The following is a 26,420-nucleotide window of genomic DNA, read 5'->3' as shown; positions in this document are numbered from 1 at the left end:
CAGACTCTGGGACTTAACGCTGCAACCCCCGGGTTCTCAAGTCTTCCAGCTTGGACTGGGAGTTACACCATCGGACTGGGAGTTACTGATTGATACCACCAGCCGTCCTGGCTCTCCAGCTAGCAGACAGCAGACTACGGGACTTCTCAGTCTTCCTAACTCTATGAGCCAATTCCTGTAATCAATCTCTTTCTCTCTCATTTTCTACACACACACACACACACACACACACACACACACACACACACACCATTGGGTCTGTTTTTCTGGAAAACCCTAATATACAGACATTACGTATAAAACTATGGAATGTGATTAAGCCAGATTTAGAGGAAAATCCATAACTTAAGTGCTTTTATCATTAAACAGCAAAGAATGAAGAGACGATATCCTGAATGTTTATTGAAAGCCTACACTGTGTAAGGCCTGAACGATACACATTTCACTTAACCTTCAGAGCACTTACAAGATGGTTGCTGGTTCGCGTCCTTCACGGCACTGAGGAGGGAGGCAGGGACTGCATTTTGCCATTATCTTTTGGAAATGTTCAGAAACATAACTAGACTCATCCACCGGGATCTCTGTTTCCAAGAATTATTTCACTGTTTCTTGACTCAATGCCACAAACGTTGATCAGTGCCTGTTACATAGAGGACACTAGAACAAAGAAATAGGTAACAGATGTTCTCTAAGCTGCAAAATCAAGTTGTGCGTTGATGCTATAAATGGGGGGGGAGGCTGTGTCTCATATGATGACGGCAACTAAGCCTCCTCGCTAAAACCGACCGTATTGAGTGCTCAGAATGATGCGTAAACCCAGCAACCTGGCTACAGAGAGCACAGGGACTGCAACACAGGGTGGGAGCGGGAGGCAGTCGTGGCGCTTGTCGCCACAGCTCAGGGAAGCGGTTCTGAGCTGCGCAAACTACTATTCACGTGATCGAAGCAGGAAGAGCGTACACATTTCCACTTTATTAAAATATTGCATAGATACAGAGCAGTTGGGCACATCCATTCTAAGGCACTGTCCTGGTTTGAATGCAAGTCCACAAGAGAGAAAAGAGAAGCCGTTACATTCCATATCGTTCATCTCTACATTCAGACTCCTCCCACGTTACAGGTTTATTGCTACTGGGATCTCAACGTCAACCCCACGCTTATAGCAGCATCATACAGGGACCCGGATGACAAGAATTAAAGACACACCCTGGCTCTAGCACTTGATAGGATTTGGCACTTAATTCTAAACTCTCTTGCATTGTTCTCCATGTGTTTCCCAACTCTTGTTTAACTAACAATAGTATAAACTCCTTATGAACCTGATTCATGGATTAACGTCTTTACTGGTTTCCATTAAGCCTAGAACAGGACTAGTTGGGCACACAGTAGTTGCCCCCGAAATATTTATAGTCAATATCACTTCCAAGAACTTCAATGGAACAGAACAAATATATGTACTTTCCCTAATTCTAGGTTAGGGAAAGAATGACTGGTATCTTCATGAAGACAAAATACTTGAATGTCCTACCTCTTGTATTTTATAACAAGGAACTAGGCTGAATGAATATTTTCAGGTATCAACAGCTATAACTGACAAAGAGAGTTCTTCCCTTGTTACAGGACTTTCAGTCATTACCACGATTACATGAGAAGGTTTATATAAGTAGCAATACGTGTGTGTGGTTATAAGTAAATTTCAAAGAGGCTGAGAATCACTGAGCAACGTGTAAATTATCTCAATTAGTGACCCTCACCTCCTTAAAATGATGTGTGTGTGAGTGTGTGTATGTGTGTGTGTATTACATAAGAAAAAATGTATATATGTAAAGAACTTTTCATACCACCCTTGAAACAACTGGAGATAACTAGGCTTGGGAGCAACGAGACTAGACCGCTGGCTATAGATACACCTGTTAAGGAGAGTGTGTTCCAAGGAGTATTTGAAGAACACTAGTTCTGTGGGTTATCACTGGGTGTACATGAAAAAGGGTTCTGGGGTCAAATGGGTTGGCAAAACATTGAGCCAAAAGAGGTGATTTGTTTCCACCTTTACTGGAGGGCCTCTCAGACATTCTCCCATGCTGATGGGCCCTGCGAATCTAGAAAGTGGAGACAGCAGGGAGTCCCAAAGTTATTTGTAAAGCATCTTGTAGAACTAAGGGCTCTACGACACACACTTAGGGGGACACTGCATTAAAGAACGTATAAAATTGTTAAAGCACTGAGAGACACAGGGATGAATACCAAAAGAGAGTACAAGGCAACAGACACTGGTTCTACTTGTAAGAAATCAACTGTCAAGTGGATTCTTCCACAAAGAGCTTACTTATTCTGTGAACGAAAGAAATCACCAAATTCATACTCTGCTCTAAGCAGCATCACCCCAGACCGCCAACTAAGCAGACTAGCAAACTCTGCACAATTCCTAAGTAAAGGTTAAAAATCTTAATTTCCTTAAACATAAAAACTTTCCATGGACAGACCCCCGTTCTTACCAGGCAAATGTGTTCCCGACACATTTTTATCATTTGACAAAATACACTGTCTCCTTTCTTGCTACTTAGGACACATAAAGCTTTGAACTAATACGATCGCCTTTAATAACAACAGCAGAATAATTCTGGTGCTGCTACAGGAGACACACTGATGGACACGATTATCCATCATATTAACCCTACCCTGAAAAGGATTGTCATCAATTATATGCTTCATGCTTTCTATCTACGATACGGTTGGCCTGGGACACAAAACATTTCATTGTCATTAAAAAAAAAAATAAGAGAGAATAAATTGAATCTGGGAACATTGCAAGAGTAGATGGATATTCTAGAATTCATGTACTTTGGAAGATGGGGTTTTAAAATCATTTTTAAAACCTGTTCTCAGCTCAAATGAAAAGATTCTTCCAAGACAAACAGGCTGCTGTTGGTTAAGATTTTTTTTTTTTTTGAGTTCCTGTCAATCTCTGTAGGAGCCTGTCACCTCTCACAATTCTTAGAGAAGTCCTCTAAAGTGAGTGACCTGGTGCATAATAAGGCCTGCCCTCTGCCTGAAGCTTTTCGAACAATGACTACACTTGTATGGCTTCTCCCCTGTGTGAATTCGTAAATGAATAACAAGGCTTGGTCTCTGTCTAAAGCTTTTCCCACAATAATTACACTTAAAAGGTCTCTCTTCCGTGTGAGTTCTCTGATGCAAAGTGAGAGCTGTCAGTCTGCTAAAACTTTTACCACAACTGTGACATCGGTGAGGTTTCTCACCCGAATGCGTTTTCAGATGTCTTTTGAGACTCGATCCGTGACAAAAGCTTTTTCCGCACTCCAGGCATTTGTACGTTTCTTCTTCGGAGTGGGTTCTCTGGTGGCCTATCAGGTGGGACCGCCGAGTGAATCGCTTGTTACACACGGTGCACTCGTAGGGTCTCTCCCCTGTGTGAAGCCGCTGGTGTCGATAAAGGTCCGAGCTGCGGAGGAATCTTTTTCCACACTCAGGGCATTTGTGAGGTTCCTCTCCTGAGTGAATTCGCTGGTGCCCTGTAAGTTGTGACTTCCGAGCAAAACACTTTCCACACTGAGGACATCGGTGAGGTTTGTCCCCTGGACTCTTTTTCTTCTGGGGTCTGGGGTTGAGAGGTTCTTCCAGGTTGGAGTTTTCAGGTTTCTCTCCTGCAGAGGGGGCCTGATGCTCTACCAGTTTGGTTAAATCGGTCTGTAAATCCTCTGGGGGACTCTCCCACTGATTCTCCAACTGTACATAGTCCTTCTGCAAAATGGGACCGTGGAGAGCATTTCCCTCCAGTGTCACAATAAACGGGTACATGTTCTCCAGTTTCTTCTGTTTTGAAGTATCATCTTCGTTTTCTATCCCAATCTCAAAACCTGAGAGAAGAAACAGAAATGGCAGCTGTCACTGTGTCCCACAGAGGAAAAAAAAAAACACAAAGGAAAAAGTGAAGAGTTGCATTAAACCACCAGTAGGAATACAGAAATTCCGAAGGAGAATCCCAAACGCTTTATCCTGATCAAGGCTGAATTTTTCTTTGCTTTCTTCTGTGGTATCAGTGCACAATTACTCACCTATCTTGGAATCAAGTAATTGCTTCATTTCTTTGGACTCTTGTAGTTCTTTCACCCACACTTCTTCCCGAGGCTCCAATGGAAAGCTCACGTCAAGCTTTGGTATTGGGTATCCTGGCCGTAAGAAAGACGAGAAGCATAATAGTTGACGTCATCAAGGTCCTTCCTTGATGATATACCTTGGACAGGTGGCCGCTTAATGTCTACCACCTTCCCAGTTAGAATCACTCCACCTGGGGCTTCTTAAGAGAGTCTCTCTCTTTTTTTTTTTTTAAAGATAAGAACAAAACATGAAATTCAAGGCTACTCTCCTCTAATCTACGGAAGAGGAGTGAATTTTTCTGTGTTGAAATCAATGCACTAAATGATTTCTGTAACTATTTTGATATTCGATTATTCAGGTTAGAGCCAAAATAGGAAGTAAATCTTCATAAAGTTTTGGCATATTAAAACAGAAATGTTGCTATTGAGTACCAAGTGAAGAGAGAGCTAAAAGTAGGGGTTATGAAACTGTTTACTAGAATATTTCCATTGAGATTTTCAAATTAAAATGGAAAATGACGAAGCTGGCAAGGAGCAAAAGCTGTGTTTGTTTCAGCCCAAGTCTAGAAGTGCACTCTCTTGAAATTAACCCAAACAACTCTCAAAGTCAATCTAAGAACAACTAGAACAAAACAGTGCCTGAGTGGCTGAGTCCATTAAGCATCCAACTCTTGATTTCGGCTCAGGTCATGATCTCAGGGTGGTGAGATCGAGCCCTGCATCACACTCTGCACTGAGTGTGGAGCTTGGTTAAGATTCTCTCTCTCTCTTAAAAAAAAAAAAGAACAACTAGAACAAGATTCTACACTACTGTCCCCTGTGTCCTATCACCCCTCTCCCCACCGAGAGCTATGGCTTGCGTTCTCTTTCCACAACCCTTCCTCACCTTCCTCAGCTCTGGCAAAGTATACTGGTCTGCAATAAAGTGTGGGAGGGAAATTGCTGATTTTAAATCTAAATGCAGGGGCGTCTGGGTGGCTCAGTCAGTGAAGCATCTGCCTTTGGCTCAGGTCATGATCCTGGGGTCCTGGGATGGAGACCTGCATCAGGCTCCCTGCTCAGTGGGGAGTCTGCTTCTCCCTCTCCCTTTGCCCCTCCCCCCACTTGTGCACGTGCTCTCTCTCTCTCTCTCAAATAAATAAATAAAATCTTTTTAAAAAATTAAATAAATCTAAATGCAGGATTCTGTTTAAATATTAGCATTAGGGTGCTTGAGTGGCTCAGTCGGTGAAGAGTCTGCCTTCAGCTCAGGTCGACTGGGATCGAGTTCCACGATGGGCTCCCTGCTCAGCAGAGAGCCTGCTTCTCCCTCTGCCCCTCACCCTGCTTGTGCACTCTCTCTTTCTCGCCTTCTCTCGCTCTCTCTCTCTCAAATACACAAAATCTTTAAAAATAAGTAAATAACTAAATATTTATTAGCATTATTTTCTTAAATATTATTATTAAAATACCATTAGCAAGTTAATGAAAATTTAAGTTTCAAAACGTGTCAAAACAGGAAGTGGACTAAAATACCTTGTTTTATATTTTCATGGAAAAAAAGACCTTTTAAGATGAACAAAAATGCATTTCAAATAAAATTCTGTTTCAACTCAATATATTGTTTTTGTTTAGATTTCAAAGCTATGAGTGGGATCAAAGGGTAATATGGCAGAGGTCAAACAAAACTGGGGGTCACAGATGGAAGGAAGGCTACCATGAAGGGAAAGTAAGAGCAAAGAGAAACTTGAAATAAGCAGAGCAGCAAAGGTGTCAGCGTAAAATACGGATTTATGACCTAAACACAGCATGGGAGATGGACTTCCAGCATGGTACCATAAGGAGCTATGCAGACTTACCTCCTGCTGAAATTGGTGAAAATTATTAAAAATAAAAAAAACAACAACATTGGTCCTAAGCACCTATAGCAAACTAGGAAACATCAAATTTTTTTTAAATCTGCTAAAATACACAGATAATAGGGAGAGTCTTCAGATTTTATTTTTTCTTAAAGATTTTATTTATGTATTTAACAGAGAGAGAACACAGGCAAGGGGAGCAGCAGAGGGAGAGGGAGAAGCAGACTCCCTGCTTTGCAGGGAGCCCGATTTGGGGCTTGATCCCAGGACTCTGGGATCATGACCTGAGCCAAAAGTAAACACTTAACCGACTGAGCCACTCAGGTGCCCAGAGTCTCAAGATTTAAACCACCAACAGTTCTCTTCAGTGCCTCTCTCAGCTCCACTCTAGACTGGCATAACTGGCATAACTAAGGGCCTGAGGCAGCCGCTCCCCCAGCTCCCTTTCAGAGTGCTACCTTCCAGGGAGGGGCAGGATGTCAGCCTTTCTCATCCTACCCCCAGCTAACCATTGTTGATTCTAAAGTCCAAGCAATGTGGTTGAGGGGTGGGGACTCCTTTTATCTACCCAGTCCCTACTGGCGGCGTGAAGGCTCTACCCTGGGTGGAGTATTGCTGCGAATCCTAGAGGACTCCCTGATTGTCCTTGCAAAGCAATCGTGACTGTAAGGCAGTGGTTCTATGCCGGCAGAGGCAATTCAAGACCTGAGACCCAGACCTAGTGCTCAGCTCCTAGAGTGGCAGTGTCGCTCAGAGATAAGCACACCATTTCCCTGTCTCCAGAGCGAGGTATCAGGGGTTTGACCTGGGGGGAAAAACAGCCATAAAACAGGTAGCACCTAATGTACTGGCCAAGAAACTGATTCACTGGCAACAGAGTGAAAACAGTCAAGCCTACGGATGCTCTCAAAACAAGCAGAGGTCATAATGCAAGGCAACTGGAAGGAACTGGATAGATTTATTGACCATACACCCTCAACTGTAGGCTGACTAGTTTGCGGGAGAGAACTGGGGGAAAAGACAGCTAGGAGGAGCCCTCCTGGGATCAGAACAAATCTCAAAAATTGACCTCAGGAATTAGCCCAAAAAAGGTGTCTGAAATTGACTGGATTCATCTGCAGAGAAATTATGCTCCAGGGCACTGTTGAAAACAACCGAGCAATTAGCTGGCAACTAATGGCTGGGTCAGGTCAGAGAAAGAGACAGCCGAAGAAAACCCTACACAAAGTATTGTCATTCAAGGGTGACTGTGTGCACACCCAGGGCCGTGCTCCCCAAGGAGCAACATCAAAGGTGTACCATTTCAGGGTGGACTAGACTTCGTTAAAATAACGCAGCCATTTACCAAACAAATAAACAAACAAATAACAATAACAAGCCCTGGGGAGAAGAAAGAAGGACAGAGAGTTGCTACAATATATTATCTAAAATATCCAGTTTTCGACAAAACATGATAAGACACGCATGTAGACAGGAAAGTATGACTCATACACCGGGGGGGAAAAGAGCAGGCAACAGAATCTGCCTATGTGAGTGACTACATACTAAATTCAACAAAGACTTGAAAGTAGCTACTATGAATATGTCCCAAGAATGAAAGGAAACCATGATTAAAGAAGTAAAATTATGATGACAAACATCACATCACATCACATCAAACAGAGAATATCCACAAATAGGAAGTATAAAAAAGCATCCAATGTAAATTCTGGAGTTGAAAAGTATAATAACTGCAATGAAAATTCACTAGAGGGGCGCCTGGGTGGCACAGCGGTTAAGCGTCTGCCTTCGGCTCAGGGCGTGATCCTGGCGTTATGGGATCGAGCCCCACATCAGGCTCCTCTGCTATGAGCCTGCTTCTTCCTCTCCCACTCCCCCTGCTTGTGTTCCCTCTCTCGCTGGCTGTCTCTATCTCTGTCAAATAAATAAAATCTTTAAAAAAAAAAAGAAAATTCACTAGAATAGCTCAAGAAGAGATGTGAACTGTCAGAAGAATTAGTGAACTTGAAGATAGATCAACAGAGATTATACTATCAGAGGAACAGAGAGAAAAAAAGAATAAAGGGAAATGAATGGAACCTCAGAGAAAAGTGGGGTGCCACTCAGTGCACTAACAGATATATAATGAGAAGCAGGAAAGGAGTGAGAGAAAGGAGCAGGAAAAAAATTGAATAATGGCCCCAAACTGCCCAAATGTACTGAAATACATTCATCTACACATCTAGGAAGCTCAATGAGTTCCAAGTAAGACAAACACGAAGAGATCTACAAACAGATGCTTGATAGTAAAACTCTCAGAAGGCACATAAAAGGAAGAAAACCTTGAAAGAGAACAAGAGAAAAATGACTTGTCACTTACAAGGGAATCCAAATGAAATTAAAAGCGGAGTTCTCATCAGCAACAGTGGAGGCCAGAAGACAGGAGGACAGCATATTCAAAGTGCTCAAAGATAAATGAAAAATGCCAACCAAGAATCGTATATCCGGAAAAGCTATCTTTAAAAAATGAATGGAAGGGGGCACCTGGGTGGCTTAGTCATTTAAGCATCAGACTCTTGAGCTCGAGCCCCGTGTCAGGCTTGGCACTGGGCAGGAAGCTCGTTTGAGATTCTCTCTCTCCCTCTGCACCTCTCCCCCGAGCTCACACTCTCACTCTTTCTCAAAAATAAATAAATAATAAAAAATGAATGTGAAATAACATTTCTGATAAGCAAAAACTAGAGGTCATTGGTAGCAGTCTTGCCTAACAAGAAATACTAAACAAAGGAAGTTCCTCAGTCTGAAAGCTAGTGATTCCAAATGGTAATTTGAATCCACATGAAAAAAACAAACGGCAAAAGTAAAGGTGATTATGTAATTACAAAAGACAGTATAAATACTAATTTGTTTCTTTTTTCTCTTAAAAGATTTTAAAAGCAACTGTATAAAACAATACATATGTAGTGCATTGTTAGGCAAGTAATCGAGAAATGTAATATATTTGCACAAATGATGTGGATGACAGCAGAACTGTACTGGGCTAAAGAAATGATTCCAGTTAATAACTAAAATCTGAAGGAAAAATGAAGAAAACCAGAAATATAAATAAGGTTAATACAACAAAAGCTATAATATCTACTTGTGTTCTTTTCCTCTCTAGCTCTTTTAGAAGTCTTAAAATTATATAAACTAGGGGCACCTGGGTGGCACAGTGGTTAAGCGTCTGCCTTCAGCTCAGGGCGTGATCCCGGCATTGTGGGATTGAGCCCCACATCAGGCTCCTCTGCTATGAGCCTGCTTCTTCCTCTCCCACTCCCCCTGCTTGTGTTCCCTCTTTCGCTGGCTGTCTCTGTCAAATAAATAAATAAAATCTTTAAAAAAAATTATATAAACTAATATCTTTAATAACACACAGTTGAGTGTCAAACTTTTTTGAGTTTCTAACATTTTTAATATAATATGTCTGACAGCAATACCACAAGAAGGGAGAAAAGAGAATAGAACTATATAGGAGAAATATTTTTTGGGGGGAGGGGCAGAAGGAGAGAGAGAGAGAGTCTTTTTTTTTTAAGATTTTATTTATTTATTTGTCAGAGAGCGAGACCACAAGCAGGGGGACCAGCAGGCAGAGGGAGAAGAAGACTCCCCGCTGAGCAAGGAGCCTGATGTGGGACTCGATCCCAGGACCCCGGGATCATGACCTCAGCAGAAGGCAGACGCTCGACCTACTGAGCCACCCAGGCGTCTGGAGAGAAAGAATCTTAAGCAGGCTCCACGCCCAGCACAAAGCCCCACAGTGGGCTTGATCTCACAACCCTGAGATCATGACCTGATCCAAAATCAAGAATTGGACACTTAACCGGCTGAGCCACCCAGGCGCCCCAGGAGAAATATTTCTATATTTCACTAGCATTAAATTAATGTAAGTCTAAAGCTGATCATATTAAGAGGTACGTGCTAATCCCTAGAGTAACCGCTAAGGAAAAAACTCAAAAAATGCCAAAATTCATTTACGTAAAGTGTTACATTCAAAATATTTACTTAGTGCAAAAAAAAACAGCAAATGAAAGAAAGAGAAATAAAAAAGATATGAGACATACAGAAAACAAAAAGTAAAACGGCAGATGTAAATTACACTATATCAAAAATAAGATTTTTGTATGGATCCAATATGTATGGATTAAACAATTCAATCCTGGGGCGCCTGGGTGGCTCAGTCGTTAGGTGTCTGCCTTCGGCCCAGGGCCTGATCCCAGGGTCCTGGGATCGAGCTCCATATTGGGCTCCCTGCTCTGCTGGGAGCCTGCTTCTCCCTCTCCCACTCCCCCTGCTTGTGTTCCCTCTCTGGCTGGCTGTGTCTCTCTCTGTCAAATAAATAAATAAAATCTTTAAAAAATAAAAAAAAAATAAACAATTCAATCAAAAGGCAGAGACTGTCATACTAGATTTTAAAAATCCAACTATATGCTGTCTATGGGAGACACTTTATTTTTTTTATTTTTTTAAAGATTTTATTTATTTATTTGACAGAGATAGAGACAGCCAGCGAGAGAGGGAACACAAGCAGGGGGAGTGGGAGAGGAAGAAGCAGGCTCACAGCAGAGGAGCCTGATGTGGGGCTCGATCCCGTAACACCGGGATCACGCCCTGAGCCGAAGGCAGACGCTTAACTGCTGTGCCACCCAGGCGCCCCTATGGGAAACACTTTAGATTCAAAGATACAAACAGACTGAAAGTAAAGGGATGGACAAAGATGTATCTTGCAAATAATCACCAGACAGCCAGAGTGACTACACTAATAGCAGACAAAATGGACATCAAAACAAAAAAAAATTACTAGAGATAAAGAAGATCATTTTATAATGATAAAATGACCAATCAATCAGGAAGATATAACAATTATAACCATATGTGCACTTAAAAACAAGAGTACCAAATACATGATTGCAAAAACTGACAGAAACGGTAAAAGAAACAGACAACTGAGCAATGACAGTTGGAGACTTCAATCCCTCTTTACACTGCTGGATAGAAAATCTAGGCGGAAGATCAATAGAAGACAAAATTTATAAACCAACTAAATGTCACAGACGTTTATACAGCACTCCAACCAAGAAGTGCAGAATATGCATTCTTCTCAAGTGCACGTGGAAAATTCTCCAGGGCAGTCACAAGGCTACACCATAAAACAAACATTCAAAAATGTAAAAGGATCACAGTGACAACGTATATTCTCCCAGCAAAATGGAATGAAATTAGAAATAAATAACAGAAAGAAATCTGGGGTCTTCACAAATACATGGAAAATAAACAACACACTCCTAAACAATCAATCAAAGAAGAAATCAGAAGGGAAATTAGAAATATTTTGAGATAAATGAAAATGAACATACAATATACCAAAACTTAGGAACGTACCTAAACCAGTGCTTAAGGGGAAATGTATAGCTATGAATGCCTTTATTAAAAAGAAAGAAAAATCTCCAATTAATAACCTAATTTTCACCTTAAAATATTAGAAAAAGAAGAGCAAATGAAACCCAGAGCAATGAGAAAGAAAATCATAAAGATCACAGCAGGATTTAATGAAATAAAGAACAGTAAAACAATAGAGAAAATCAATGAAACCAAGGTTGGTTCCTGAAAAAAATTTAACAAAATTGACAAAACTTCAGTAAATTGACCAAGAGAAGAAGAGAGAAAACTCAAGTTATTACAATCAGAAATGACAGGGGAGACATTCCTACTAACCTTACAGAAATAAAAAGGATTATAAAGTAATACTATAATACTATAATACATACAACTGTATGGAAATACATTAGATAAATGAAATGTACAAATTCCTAGAAATATACAAACTACCCAAAGTTGATTCAAGAAGAAATATAAAATTGGAATAGACCTATAACAAGTAAAGAGACTAAACCAGTAAACAAAACACTTCTCACAAAGAAAAGCCCAGGCCCGGATGGCTTCAATGGTTAATTCTACCAAACATTTAAAGAGTTAACACTGATTCTACATAATTTCTCACTGAATAGAAGAGAATGGGATACTTTCCAACTCACTTTACTGGCATAAGGAAAGAAAAATGTATCAGTGCAATAGAATCAATATTCCAGAAATATCCTTGACATTTAATGTCAACTGATTTTTGATAAAGGTACCAAGACAATTCAATGAGGAAAGAATAGTCCCTTCAACAAATGGTGCTGGGACGACTGGATGTGCACATGCAAAAGAATGAAGTTAAACCCCTACCTCATACCATATACAAAAATTAACTCAAAATGGATCAATGATCTCAATTTAAGAGCTAAATCCACAAGACCCTTTGAACAAAATATAGGTATAAATCTTCATGACCTTCAATTAGCAACAGTTTCTTAAATTTCTTAAATCCAAAGTATAAACAACAGAAGAAAAAATAGAAATTCTTCCTAAACATTTCCAAAAACTAGGAAAGGAGGGAAGACTTCCCCACTCATTCTATGAGGCCAATATTACCCTGATAACAAGATCTGATAAAGACAGGACCAAAAAAAAAACTACAGACCAGTATCTCTGATGAAAATGGATGCAAAAATCTTCAACAAAATATTAGCAAACCAAATCCAGCAACATATAATATGAATTATACACCAGGATCAAGTGGTATTTATCTCAGGAATGCAGTGTTGATTTAACATTCAAAAGTTAAGGAAATAGGGGCGCCTGGGTGGTTCAGCAGGTTAAGCATCTGCCTTCGGCTCAGGTCATGATCCCAGGGTCCTAGGATTGAGTTCCAAGTCTGGCTCCTTGCTCAGGAGGGAGCCTGCTTCTGCCTCTGCCTGCTAGTCCCCCTGCTTGTGCTCTCTCTCTCTGACAAATAAATAAAATCTTTAAAAAAAAAGTTAAGGAAACATACCATTACAAAAGAATGAAGAGTAAAAACCACATGGGTCATCTAAATAGACACATTAAAAGCATGTGACAAAATTCACCAGTTTCTTGATAAAAAACACTCAGTAATCCATGAAGAAGGGAATTTCCTCACGCTGATAAAAGGAGTCTATGAAAGACACACAGCTAATATCATAAATAACAACAAAAGACTAAATACATTTCCCCCCTGAAATAAGGAACAAGACAAGGATCCCCAGTCTCACCATTTATGTTCAATATTGTACTGGAGGTTCTAACCAGGGCAATTAGGCAAAGAAAAAAAAAAAGAAAGAAAAGATATTGAGGGGCGTCTGGGTGGCTCAGTCGGTTAAGTGTATGCCTTTGGCTCAGGTCACGATCCCAGGGTCCTGAGATCAAGCCCTGTTTCGGGGAATCCGTGCTCAGTGGGGAGTCTGCTTCTCCCTCTGCTCCTTCCCCTGCTCGTGGTCTCTCGCTCACTCTCTCTCTCTCTATTAAATAAATAAAATCTTTTTTAAAAAGAATGGAATATGAGAAGTAAAACTCTCTTCTCAGATGACATAATCTTTGATATAGAAAATTCTAAGGAATACGCTAAAAAACAATCCGAACCAATAAATAAGTTAAGTAGGATTACAGGACACAAGATCAATACACAAAAATTAATTGTAATTCTATATTTTTTTATTTTTTAAAGATTTTATTCATTCATTTGAGAGAGAGACAGAGAGAGCTCAAACAGGGGAAGCAGCAGAGGCAGAGGGAGAAGCAGGCTCCCCGCTGAGCTGGGAGCCTGATGTGGGGCTCCATCCCAGGACCCAGAGATCATGACCTAAGCTGAAAGCAGACGCTTAACCATCAGGTGCCCCTCTATAAATTTGTAATGAACAACCCAAAAATTAAATGAAGAAAACAATTCCCCACTGAAAATACTATTAAAAAGAATAAAATACTTACGAACAAATTTAATAAAAGCAGTTTAAAACTTATCCTTGGCAAACTACAAAATACTGTAAAAACCAAAATAAGATCTAAATAAATGGAAAAGCACCCCATGTGCATACATCACAAATTTAATATTGTTAACATGGCAATACTCCCTCAATGGATCTACAGATTCAATACAACCCCTACCAGAATCCCAGCTGACTTCTTTGTAGAAACTGATAAGCTGAGTCTAAATACTATATGGAATTGTCACAAAATCAGAACAGCCAAAACAATCTTGAAAAATAAAAAATTTGAGAGCCCTCACGCATTTGTATTTCCAAATATACTGTAATGCAATAATAAAGACATGTGGTGTTTCCCTAAGAACAGACATATACATCAATGGAACAGAAATGACTGTCCAGCAATAAACCCATATACCTGTGGTCAACTGATTTTTGACAATGGGTTCAAGGCCACTCAATATGAAAAGAATGACCTTTTTAGCAAATCATCCTGAAACAACTGAATATGCCAAAATATATATAAATAGGGGCACCTGGGTGGCTCAGTCCCTTAAGCATCTGCCTTCGGCTCAGGTCATGATCCCGGGGTCCTGGGATGGAGTCCCTGTGTTGGTCTCCCTGCTTAGCGGGGAGCCTGCTTCTCCCTCTCCCCTGCCCCTCCCCACCGCTAGTGCTCTCCCTCTCAAATAAATAAAATCTTTAAAAATATATATATATAAATATATACATTATTTGGACCCCCACTGTGCAACTTATACTAAAATTAATTGAAAATGAATTAAAGCATTAAATGCAAGCTAAAACTATAAACTCCTAGGACAAAATTTAGGGGTAAATTTTCATGACCTTGTATTAGGCAATGATTTCTAAGATATGACATAAAAACACAAGCAACAAAAGAAAAAATAATTAAATTGGACTTCATCAAAATTTTTAAAACCTATGCTACAAAGAACACTATTAAGAAAGTGAAAAGAAGGGCACCAGGGTGGCTCAGTCAGTGAAGTGTTGGCCTTTGGTCATGATCCCGGGGTCCTGGGATGGAACCCCTCCTCTGGCTCCCTGCTCAGCAGGGGAGTCTGCTTCTCCCTCTCCCTCTACTCGTGCTCTCTTTTTTTTTTAAGATTTTATTGTTATTTTTATTTATTGGACAGAGAGGCAGCAAGAGAGGGAACACAAGCAAGGGGAGTGTGAGAGGGAGAAGCAGGCTTCCCGCCGAGCAGGGAGCCCGATGCGGGGCTCGATCCCAGGACTCTGGGATCATGACCTGAGCTGAAGGCAGACGCTTAAAAGCTGAGCCACCCAGGTGCTCCTACTCGTGCTCTCTCATTCGCTCACTCTCTCTCAAATAAATAAAGTCTTTAAAAAAGCAAAGTGAAAAGACAAACCACAGAACATGAAAGAATACTTACAAGTCATGTATCTAGTAACAGATTTTTATCTAGGATATACAAAGATCATACACAACTCAATAATAAAAACATATATACTCCAATTTTAAAATAGGCAAAAAATCTAAATAGGCATTTCTCCAATGAAGATATACAAATGACCGATAAGCCCATGAAAAGATACTCAACAACATCAGTCTTTGAAGAAACACAAATCTCAATTAGATAGCACTTAACACCTACTAAGACGGCTAGAATAAAAATGTCAGATTCTTCTCAAGTGCACATGAGACAGTCTCTGGGATATAGACCATATGTTAGGCCACAAGTTAGTGCCAATATATTTTAAAAACATAGATATCATTCAAAGTACATACTCCAGCCACAATGGGATGAAGTTAGAAACAGAACAGAGGGAAAATTGGAAAACTGACAAATTTGTGAAAATTAACACCTCTTACACAACCAATGGATAAAGAAGAAATCACAAAGAAAATTAGAAAATACTTAGAGATAAATGAAAATGAAAACACAAAGGACCAAAGCATATGAGACACAACTGAATGCAGTACTAAGTAGGGGATTTACAGATAGCTGTAAGCACTTACATTAGTAAACAAAAAAGATCCCAAAACAATAACATAACTTTACAACTTAAGGAACTATTAAGAAAAGAAAAATACTAAGCCCAAAGCTAGCAGAAGGAAGGAAACAATAAAGAATAGGCAGAGATAAACAAAATAAAGACTAGAAAGACAATAGGGAAAATCAATGAAACCAAAAATTGTTTTTTTAAAAAGATCAATGAACTTGAGAAATCTTTAGCTAGATGAACTAAGAAAAAGAAAAAGAAGGCTCAATTTGTTAAAATTAAAAAAGACAAATAAAATAAGATGAAAATAGAGAGGGAGGCAAACCGTAAGAGAAACTGAACTCTAGGAAACAAACTGAGGGTTGCTGGAGGGGAGGTGGGTGGGGGGATGGGTAACTGGGTGATGGGAATTAAGAAGGGCACTTGATGGAATGAGCACTGGGTGTTCTTTGCAACTGACGAATCACTAAATTCTACCCCTGAGGGGCGCCTGGGTGGCACAGCGGTTAAGCGGTTAAGCGTCTGCCTTCGGCTCAGGGCGTGATCCCGGCATCGGGCTCTTCTGCTATGAGCCTGCTTCTTCCCCTCCCACTCCCCCTGCTTGTGTTCCCTCTCTAGCTGGCTGTCTCTATCTCTGTCAAGTAAATAAAAAATCTTTAAAAAAATAAATAAATAAATTCTACCCCTGAAACTAATACAGTATATGTTAACTACATTGAATTGAAATAAATAATTAAAAAACTAAAGTGGTGATATTACCAATGATTCTACATAAATAAAAAGAATTGAAAGACAACTATGAACAATTGTACATAAACAAATTGGCTAACCAAATGAAATGGATAAATTACCAGAAACACAAAACTTACCAAGACAAAATCATAATGAGATAGAAAAATCTGAATAGACCTGTAACCAGGAAGATTGAAGCAACGATCAAAAATCTCCTGAAAAAGAAAGGCCCTAAACCTGAAGCCTTCACTGGTGGATTCTACCAAACTTTTAGAGAAGAATTAATACCAATCATTCGTAAACTTTTCCAAAAAAAAAAAATAAAGGGGAGGAGACACTTCCTAACCCATTCTGAGGCCAATATTACCCTGATACCAAAGCCAGAAAAGACACTATAAGAAAATGACACACCAAAATCCCTTATAAACACCGATACAAAAAAAAACCTTAACAAAATATTAGCAAATTGAATTCAGCAGCATATTAAAAGGATTATACGCCATGACCATGTGATATTTGTTCCTGGAATGCAAGGATGTTTCAACATATGGAAACCAGTCAATGCAATATGCCACATTAACAGAATGAAGGAAAAAAAACACATTATCATCTCAAATGATGTGGAAAAGCATCTGACAGAATTCAATACCCTTTCATGATAAAAAACACTCAACAAAACAGGAACAGAAGGAAATTGCCTCCACATAATAAAAGCCATATATGAAACACCCAGAGGGAACTTTATACTCAATGGTGAAAGACTGAAAGATTTTCCTCTAAGGTCAGGTAGAAGGCAAGGTTTGCCGGCTTTGGCCATGCTATTCAACACAGTACTGCAAGTTCTAGCTAGAGCAATTAGGCAAAAAACAAAAGAAATAAAAGGGATTCAAACTGGAAAAGACGAAGTTAAATGATCTCGATAGGCAGATTATATGATCTAATATGTAGAAACCTTGAAGATTCCATTAAAAAACTGTTAAAATTCATAAATGAATTCAGCAAAGTATCAGGATACAAAATGAACATGCAAAAATCAGTTCCATTTCTATATACTAACAATGAACAATGCAAAATTCTGGAAGCTATGAATACAATTCCATTTACAATAGCACTAAAAAGAATAAAATACTTAGGAGTTAAGTAGGTGAAAGACTTGTACAATAAAAATTACAAAACATTGGTGAAAGAAATTAAAGAAGATATAAATAAAACACATCCCACGTTCATGGATTAGAAGACTTGATATTGTTAAAATGTCAATACTACCAAAAGTGATCTACAGATTCAATACAATCTCAATCAAAACCCCAATGATCCTTTTTTTTGCATTAATAGAAAAACCCAGGGGCGCCTGGGTGGCACAGCGGTTAAGCGCCTGCCTTCGGCTCAGGGCGTGATCCCGGCGTTATGGGATCGAGCCCCGCATGAGGCTCCTCCGCTATGAGCCTGCTTCTTCCTCTCCCACTCCCTCTGCTTGTGTTCCCTCTCTCTCTGGCTGTCTCTATCTCTGTCAAATAAATAAATAAAAAATCTTTAGAAAAACCCAGGGGCACCTGGCTGGCTCAGTCAGTTAAGCATCCAGCTCTTGATTTCAGATCAGGTCATGACCTCAGGGTTGTGAGATTGAGCCCCACAATTACAATTCTCTCTCTACCTCTCCCTCTGCTCCCAACTGTTGCTCACTCTCTCACTCTCTTAAAAAAAATTAATAAAAAAATCCACACCTAAAATTTATATGGAATCTCCAGGGATGCCCAAATAGAGAAAAAATCTTGGAAAGGAAGAACAAGCTAGAGGTCTCACACTTCCTGTTTTCAAAACTTACTAAAAAGTAACAGTAATAAAAATAGTTTGGGACTGGCATAAAGACAGGCATATAGACCAATGGAATAGAGAGCCCATAAATAAACCTTCATATATATGGTGAAATGATTGTTAACAATGATACCAAGATCATTCAACAGAGAAACAATACTCTTTTCAACATATGGCGCTGGAAAAACTGGATTATGCATGCGCAAATAAATGAAGTTAGAACCTTACATAACAGCACATGCAAAAATTAACACAAAATGGATCAAAGACCTAAAATTAGGACCTAAAATTATAAAAGTCTTAGAAGAAAACATAGAAGAAAAGCTTCCGGACATTAAATTCGGCAATGATTTCTTGGATGTGACGCCTAAAGTATTGGCAACAAAAGAAAAAAGTGGACACAGAGTACTTCACGAAAAATTTAAAAATTTATCCATCAAAAGCTTCCACAGAGTAAAAAGGCAACCCACAAATGGGAAAAAATTTGCCAATCCTACCTGATAAGGAATTAATATCCAGAATATATAGAGAACTCTAAAATGCAACAACAAAGAAAGCAACCTGATTTTGCAAAGTGCAAAGGATGTGAACAGACATTCTCCAAAGCAGATATCCAGATGGTCAATAAGCACACGTTCAATACCATGAATCACTTGGGAAATGCAAATCCAAACTGCCCTGAGATGCCACCTCACACCGATTAGGGATCTTACCATCACAAAACGGAAAGCAACAAGTGTTGGTGAGGATGTGGAGAAACTGGAAAAGTTATGCACCGTTGATGGGCATGTAAACTGGTGCAGCTGCTGTGGAAACCAGTGGGGCCGCTCCTCGAACAATTACACACAGAATTCCCATACGATTCAGCAATTCCACCTCTGATTATATGCCCAAAAGAAGCAAAAGCAGGGTCTCAAAAAGATATCTGCACAACCATGTTCATACAGGCGTTATTCACAACAGCTAAAACACAGAAGCAACCCAAGAATATGCTTGGAAAGGGATCAACAAAATGTGGGCTATACACACAGTGACGTATTAGTGACTCTTCACCCGCAGGAAAATACTGACACGTGCGACAACCTGGGTAGCCCTTAAGGACATTCTGCTAAGTGAAATAAACAACAGATGCTGTATGATTCCGTTTATACGAGGTACACAGAGGAGGTCAATTCAGAGAGACAGAAAGCCGAACGGTAGTCTCCAGGGGCTGGGGAGACGCAAAGCTATTGTTTAGATGAGTACAAAAAGAGTTATGGAAATGGATGGTAGGGATAGTTTCACTTTACGAATGTATTCAATACCATGAACTATAGATGTCAAAATGATGAAGATACTAAATCTTATGTTATGTGTATTTTCCAACAATAAAAAAAACTGAAAAGAGAAAAATAGGCTTCCTGAGCAGGGTCATTAGCCGAAGGGGTTTTGGATCCCACGTGATGTCCTGCGCTTTGTTTCTGGCCATTCCCAGAGCGGCATCCCTCCCACTCCTCCCGATCACAGAGCCCCGCTTCCATCCAGTACTCGGGGTTTCTAACCCAACCCCAAGCCCGGGGAGCTCTTGAGCTCTCAAAACACGAACCACAGAAAGGCAGGCAAGCCCTTGCCTTACCAGGGTCCAGGAAGGGCTGGCAATCCCCCGCAGCACCGTAGCCCAGCTCCGGCAGCCCCGCCTGGGGGATCCAGGCCTCTGCCACCAGGGCCTCCGGGGCAGGCGCCATCACCTGCAGGGCCGGCGACTCCAGGTGGATGTTGGGTGGCACGTGTGCCGGTCCCACTGGTGCCAGCTCCTCCAACAGCATTTCCTGCCGATCCATCTGGGGGAAATGGCACAACCCGTCACTCTCCAGTCTACACCGGCACCGCCCGGTGGCAGCAATGGGAGCCGCCCGCGTCATTGTAATTTTCCAGGACCCACATAAAAAAAGAAGACATGCGTGAATACACCCAACAGGGCTAAAATATCACACTGTCAGAACGTAATCAGTATGAACGAGTATCCACGAGACATTTCAGCCACTTGGTCTTCCGTACTCAGTCTTCTGAATGTGGTGAGCATTTTATACTTGGAGCACATCTCCGTTTGGACCAGCCGCGTTTCTAGTGCTCAAGAGCCACGCTTGGCTGGAGGCTACCACGCTGGGCAGTGCACGATGAGGCCACAGGCAGATCAAATTCTACAGAGCAAGACAAACCCAGGAGACAGAGAAAAGAAGGGAACACCATAAATTCATTCTATCCTTGGTGGGAGGGTGGCGGGAAACTCTGGAAGACTCTGGTTTGGGCAGGCTAACACCACAGCCTTATTGACACCGAATGCCGGGCCCCTGCGGCCCAACGGGAAGCCCTTTCTCCCATCTGCCGAAGGTTCCGCCCTGTGCCAGGTGCTTCTGGGCGTGGGGGCGGGGGGGGGCAGTGGCACTGCCACCGAAGGCTCATGTGGCACGAGGGCAGGGGGCTATCAGACCTCGGCAGGCGGAGACGGGAGTAGGGGTCATTCCCACTGCGGAACTGCTCCAGGTCCCCACCAGCTTTGGAGTGCCCCCCACAAACTTTCATCTAGGGAGAAAGAACCTGGCAAGAACCTCACCCTGTTGCTCATAGACACAAGATACTTCGGCACGATTTAGCACCACCTGAATCTCCTAGGAAAGCCCGACTCTGGAAATCAAGCAACCACTCTACCGCTTACTGTGCAGATCTCCTGACCCGTGTGGCCACTTTGGAAAATCACAGAGCAGCCGTGCCGCTGACTGTCGCCTTCACAGTGAGTCTCTGCACGGACACGAGCACATGACAACCTCGTGAGGTCTTCCAGTGCAGTCAGGCCCCAGCGTGTGTGTTCACACGCTCATTCGATGATGATGACAGACTACGCTCCCTTTCCTTCATATCCGTTCTGGGCTCCACTGGACTCGGNCTTACTATCAGGTATTTTTATTTTAAATGTATTTTATTTTATTTATTTTATTTATTTTTAAAGATTTTATTTATTTATTTGACAGAGATAGAGACAGCTAGCGAGAGAGGGAACACAAGCAGGGGGAGTGGGAGAGGAAGAAGCAGGCTCACAGCAGAGGAGCCTGATGTGGCTCGATCCCATAACGCCGGGATCACGCCCTGAGCCGAAGGCAGACGCTTAACCGCTGTGCCACCCAGGCGCCCCTTATAAAGAGCCAGATAATAAATAATTTACACTTTGTGGGACATGCTGGTCTACTGCCTACAGTTCTTGTATAAACAACCCTTTGAAAGGGTAATAACCAGGGATACCTGGGTGGCTCACTCCATTAAGCATCTGCCTTTGGCTCAGGTCATGATCCCGGGGTCCTGGGATCGAGTCTCACATCAGGTTCCTTGCTCAGCGGGGAGTTGGCTTCTCCCTCTGCCTGCCGCTCCCCCTGCTTGTGCTCTCTCTCTCACTGATAAGTAAATAAATAAAATCTTTCAAAAAAATAGAAATAAAAAGGTAATAACCATGATTAGCTCACGGGCAGCAGAAAACAGGCCACGAGGTGCATCTGGCCCACAGACAACAGAGCACTTCTTAATAGTAATGTTTCCGGTTTTGTGTATGTAAGTAGGTTAGGTTATACGTAAATTTCATTTCAGGCCAGGAGAAGAAGCAGTACCAAATATTTGCTACAGAACAGGAGTTGGGTTTAATAGCTGAGACTCCCTGAGTCCTATACGCTAATTCCAGCAGAAGGGAAAACTGAAAATTACTTCAGGGAAAGCATGGAGCTCAAAACGCAATGTCTGATCTAGTATCAGATGTCTCTGCCACTTCTATTTGTCTGATTACCAAGATCCCAGACTCTTTCCTCACCTGCTGCTCTGGTATGTCAAGTTCCCTCTGTAAGTCTTCTATCAGCGACACGACTCTCTCTCTGTTCTCTGGGCAGTGTTCCCTCACCCAGGTCTCTATCTCTGTGGGCAGAATGGTTAGGAACTGCTCCAACACCAGCAGCTCCAGGATCTGTTCCTTAGAACGCATCTTTGGCTTCAGCCATTGACAGCAGAGCTCCCAGAGTTTGTTGAAGGCTTCGTGAGGCCCGGCTGCTTCCTTGTACTGGAACTGCCTGAAGCGCTGGCGGAAAACTTCACAGTCGGCGTCATAGTCTTGAAACACGGAGCCCTGATTCAACGAGGCCTGGATTGCACAGCCCAGGGCCACCGCCATCGCCCCGCTCTGGCTGTCTGCAATTTCTCTGGGGCCTGAAGTCTCAGATTCCAATCTGGTTCTCTGTGTAGGCGTGAAGGGGGAGCCACCCACAGCTGAGGACAGGACAAAAGCAGAGAGGAAGAACAGCAGTGGTTACCCCAGGCCATACTCACTTCCCTTAACTGGCTTACTTTCTACCAAGCCCTAGAGCAGCAGACCTTAATCTTTGTTGGTGATTTTGAGAATCTACTGAATCACTGTGATCATGGAATCACTTCCTAGAAAAATACACAGGCACATCTAATTCTGCATCCATTTTCCAAAAATTTACAAACTGGTCTAGAGCATTCACGGCCCCTCTAGAACTCTGCTACCCAATATGGTGGCCACAAGTTCCATGTGGCCATTTTAGTTTAAATTCACTGAAATTGCACATTCAGGTTCTCATTCAAAGTAGCCACATTTCAAGTGCTCCAGAGATATCACTGTAGAAAGTTCTATTGGACAGCTCGGCTCTAGAATTCCAATGATCCAAGGCTAAGAACCTCTTCCTGTAAATGAACCACAATAGATGTGCTGGGCTGTAACCCCACTCCCAGTCTAATACAACCTGTCTTCTGTCTCTGAATATACACAGGCCACAAAAGAAATGGGGCAGTACTGATGAACAACCCTGAAAGTCCATGTGCCTTTCAGTGACCCATGGTCACTGTCAATCACCGGGATCTTAGCTACACCCTTGCCTCCACAGGTTGCGAATCCACAACCCTTCGTTCCTCTCCACTCAGCGCTCGTGCACTCCAGCCAACATCAGCCTGACCCCTGTCCTGCGGTGTCATGCCAAGTGGCTCTCTCCTGGGAAAGATACACTGCCCCATGCAGGGTGCCAGCCATCTGGTCTGCACGAGGAACGAAGGACACTAATTACGTTCCTCATGCCATGTCCACGTGCTGTTCGAAGTCTCCTGCATATATCAGGTCACATGGGCCTCGCCCAGAGCTAGGAGGTGGGAACTAGTATGATGCCCTGAATACAGATGAGGGGACTGAAGTTTGTAGCTCAGGAGGATTGAATAACTTGTCCCAGGTCACACAGTCAATGCCAGACGGAAATGGTGAGAAGGTTAGAAAGAACAGACCTCTGCAATGCTCATGTCTAATATCATCCAAATGTTCTTAGTGCAATGTCTGAGGTCACAGACGTGGGCACACGCAGATTTCAACACCAGTACCCACGCTATGCTACGGATCCTCTCTCTGTATTAGCCAAGATGCCTCATGTATCTGTCCTCCTCCCTGGAGTGGCACAATAAATAAATAAATCCTTTATCTTGATGCTAACCTGAACTTTAGCAGCAGACCCATCCCCGTATGATAACCTGCTCACTTTGTGACCCTGACACCCAGCGCATCTGTCTGTAACATGAAAATAATCGTAGCATCGATATAAAATTCCCTGTGGTGGATCCAACTGCGTGGAAGCGAGCGGCAGCGTGCCTGGCCTGGCACACAGGAAGCGCTCAAGCAAGGTTATTGCCCCCCCCCGACTCATTCCTAGAAAGCTTCCACGTCCCCAGCCTAGGCACCGAACCCTCCTCGCTGGAAGGCATCCAGGAACCCACAGGCTAGGGCTGTGGACCCGCCCTGACCATGCTCAGCCTTGCAGCCCGCCGCCCTCCCCAGATGGGCCCGAACCCTCCACCACGTCCAGCAGGGCCCCGATTGTCCCGCCGTCCCTCCATCCGCCCTTCCGCAGGCAAACCTCACTGCACCCCAGGACTCACGGCTTCTCCCCAAACCGGCACGAGCGAGCCCGCGCTCACACGGCCCACGGATAAAGAGGGTGTGTGCAAAGCGAGCACTCGGGGAAAGGCGAGGGGGGGGACACGTCGCGGGAACTTCTAAAAGCCAGTTACAAATCGGCTGCCCCGGGCGCGGGCACGGCCCCAGCGCGCTCCCCACAGGATGTCCCTGCGCCCCGACGGGTGCTCCCGATCCCGAACAACCCTGGGAAGGCCCGGCCGGGTTGCAAGGAGCGGCGGCGGGGACCCGGGCCGGACAGGGGCCCGCCGCCGGTCGCTCGTCCACGCGCCCGCCGCCGGGTCAGGGTTGGCGGTAGCCAGTTGGCGTAGCCCTAGCGGGAAGGGAGCCCCGCCGCCCGAGCCCGCGCCCCAGGGACGGCCACGCCCTCTGGCCGCTCAGGGACTCACCGCCTCGGCGCCCACGGCTCTCCCAGGCTCCCCGGGGAAGCTGCCAGGGCGCAGGCGCAAGCCCGCCCTGCGGACTACACTTCCCGGCAGGCCCCGAGACACCCGCCCTGCCGTCTGGGTCCGTGAGCATGCTGACGTGGGAGGGACCGCCACTTCCTTGGCCTCCTAGGGGCCTCCTGCCGCTTTGGAAGCGTTCCCGTTTCCGGTCTTAAGCGCCTCCAAGGAGGCCAGGGGCTTGGGTGGGACGTCCCCGGTTCCTGATCCTAGCAAGGGCTTCTCTTCCATCCCCCCCAGAGAAACCCGAGTGGTGGAGACCTCCTTTAACTCTTTTATGCCTGGGTCACTGATTCTCAAACCTCTCAGTGCAGGAAGAATTTCTTGGGAAGCCCTGGTAAAACTCCAGATTTCTGGGCCCCTTCCCGACACCCCGACGCACCGCATCTCGCATGAACTGGAGAATTTGCATTTTATTTATTTATTTTTAAGATTTTGTTTATTTCTAAGAGACAAAGCACGAGCACAAGCAGGAGGGAGGGGCAGAAGGAGAGGGAGAAGCAGACTCCCCGCTGAGCAGGGAGCCCCATGGGGCTCCAACCCAGGACCCTGGGATTATGACCTGAGCCACCCAGGCCCCCCGAGAATTCGCATTTTATTTTATTTTATTTCTTTGAGAGAGAGCAGAGTGAGAGAACACAAGGGACAGGCAGAGAGAGAGGGAGAAGCAGATTCCCCACCCAGCAGGGAGCCCCTCCCAGAACTCAAACCCTGGACCTCAGGACCACGACCGCCTCCCAAGGCAGACGCTTAACCGACTGAGCCACCCAGACGGCCCGAAAACTCGCAATTTAATAAGCTTTCCTGGGCTTATGCCTCTGGTCTTGTTCTCGCGGGTCACGTTGGCCTTGAGCTACCTTTCTAGTGTCCTCTCTTGAAGACCAGAGCTTCGACCCCGCTACCCAGACCGCTCCTCTCCAATCTCTGCCGCCAGAGTGCTCCTGGGTGTTTGGGTTCCTCCCGAGGCCCGCCTCGTCTTCCAATCGGCCCGGCCGCTGGGGTCACATTTTCCCTCCTGGGTGAGTTGGCGCGAGGCCAGAGACGATACTGTCACTGAGGAGACGTCGTCCTCACATTGGTCCCCAGCTGGTGCCATTGGTGTTGGGCCTCCCCACACTGGGCGGAAGCGGGTCGAGGGGGCAGGCGCCTCACCGCCCCGAACCCACAGAGGCCACGGCCCTGGAGGCAGCTCCGCCAGGGCTGGGGATGGACTGAGGCGCTGGGACTGGGAGCCCGGGGCACGCTGATCCTGCTGTTCATTTTCTCCGGGCACGCCTGGCGCCTTCGACGGCGGTCACAGCTGGTTTTGGGGGTCAGGAGGTCTAGGAACCTGACCCTGGCGTCTGGCCCAGGCTCCCAGGAGCGAAAAGCCTCCTGATTGAGACACCCCAGGAGTTACTGCNCTGCGCCTGCCGCCCGCCCCTGCCCCCCCCCCCCCCAGGGCGCAGCCTGGTGGCCTCCTGGTGGCGCCTGTGGCTTCTGTCGCTGAGTCCCTGGAAACCATCAGGCGGCTCCTGGAGCTTTGCCACCGCTGGGCGGCTTGGACCTGAGATGTGCGCCCTGGAGCAGGTCCTAGAGGCTGTTGGTGTCCGAGCAGGTGCTGGCCCTCCTGTCCCAGGAGAGCCACAGCGGGGTGCCGAAGCTGCTGTGCCTCTTGCAGC

At 43.9% G+C, this 26,420-nt stretch overlaps 1 protein-coding gene across 4 annotated transcripts; it reads right to left on the bottom strand.

The window, feature by feature from the left end:
* Positions 1-388: 388 nt before the first annotated feature.
* ZNF449 (zinc finger protein 449) lies at positions 389-24,758 on the bottom strand. 4 transcript variants are annotated; one of them, XM_034649476.1, is made up of 5 exons: positions 24,706-24,758; positions 22,160-22,608; positions 19,943-20,147; positions 4,077-4,190; positions 392-3,878 (listed from the first exon to the last, which is right to left on the bottom strand). In XM_034649476.1, exons 2-5 carry the CDS (start codon positions 22,511-22,513, stop codon positions 2,995-2,997), a joined length of 1,557 nt encoding a protein of 518 aa, XP_034505367.1. In that variant the 5' UTR covers positions 22,514-22,608; positions 24,706-24,758; the 3' UTR covers positions 392-2,994. The 4 variants fall into 4 exon arrangements, with proteins under 4 accessions (XP_034505369.1, XP_034505367.1, XP_034505368.1 ...); XM_034649477.1 differs by lacking the exon at positions 24,706-24,758 and adding an exon at positions 24,258-24,682; XM_034649475.1 differs by lacking the exon at positions 24,706-24,758 and adding an exon at positions 24,280-24,682.
* Positions 24,759-26,420: the final 1,662 nt, after the last annotated feature.

This window comes from Ailuropoda melanoleuca, chromosome X (assembly GCF_002007445.2).
Source record: "Ailuropoda melanoleuca isolate Jingjing chromosome X, ASM200744v2, whole genome shotgun sequence".
In the NCBI taxonomy this organism is placed as follows: domain Eukaryota; kingdom Metazoa; phylum Chordata; class Mammalia; order Carnivora; family Ursidae; genus Ailuropoda; species Ailuropoda melanoleuca.
This window is presented reverse-complemented; position numbering and strand designations above follow the sequence as displayed.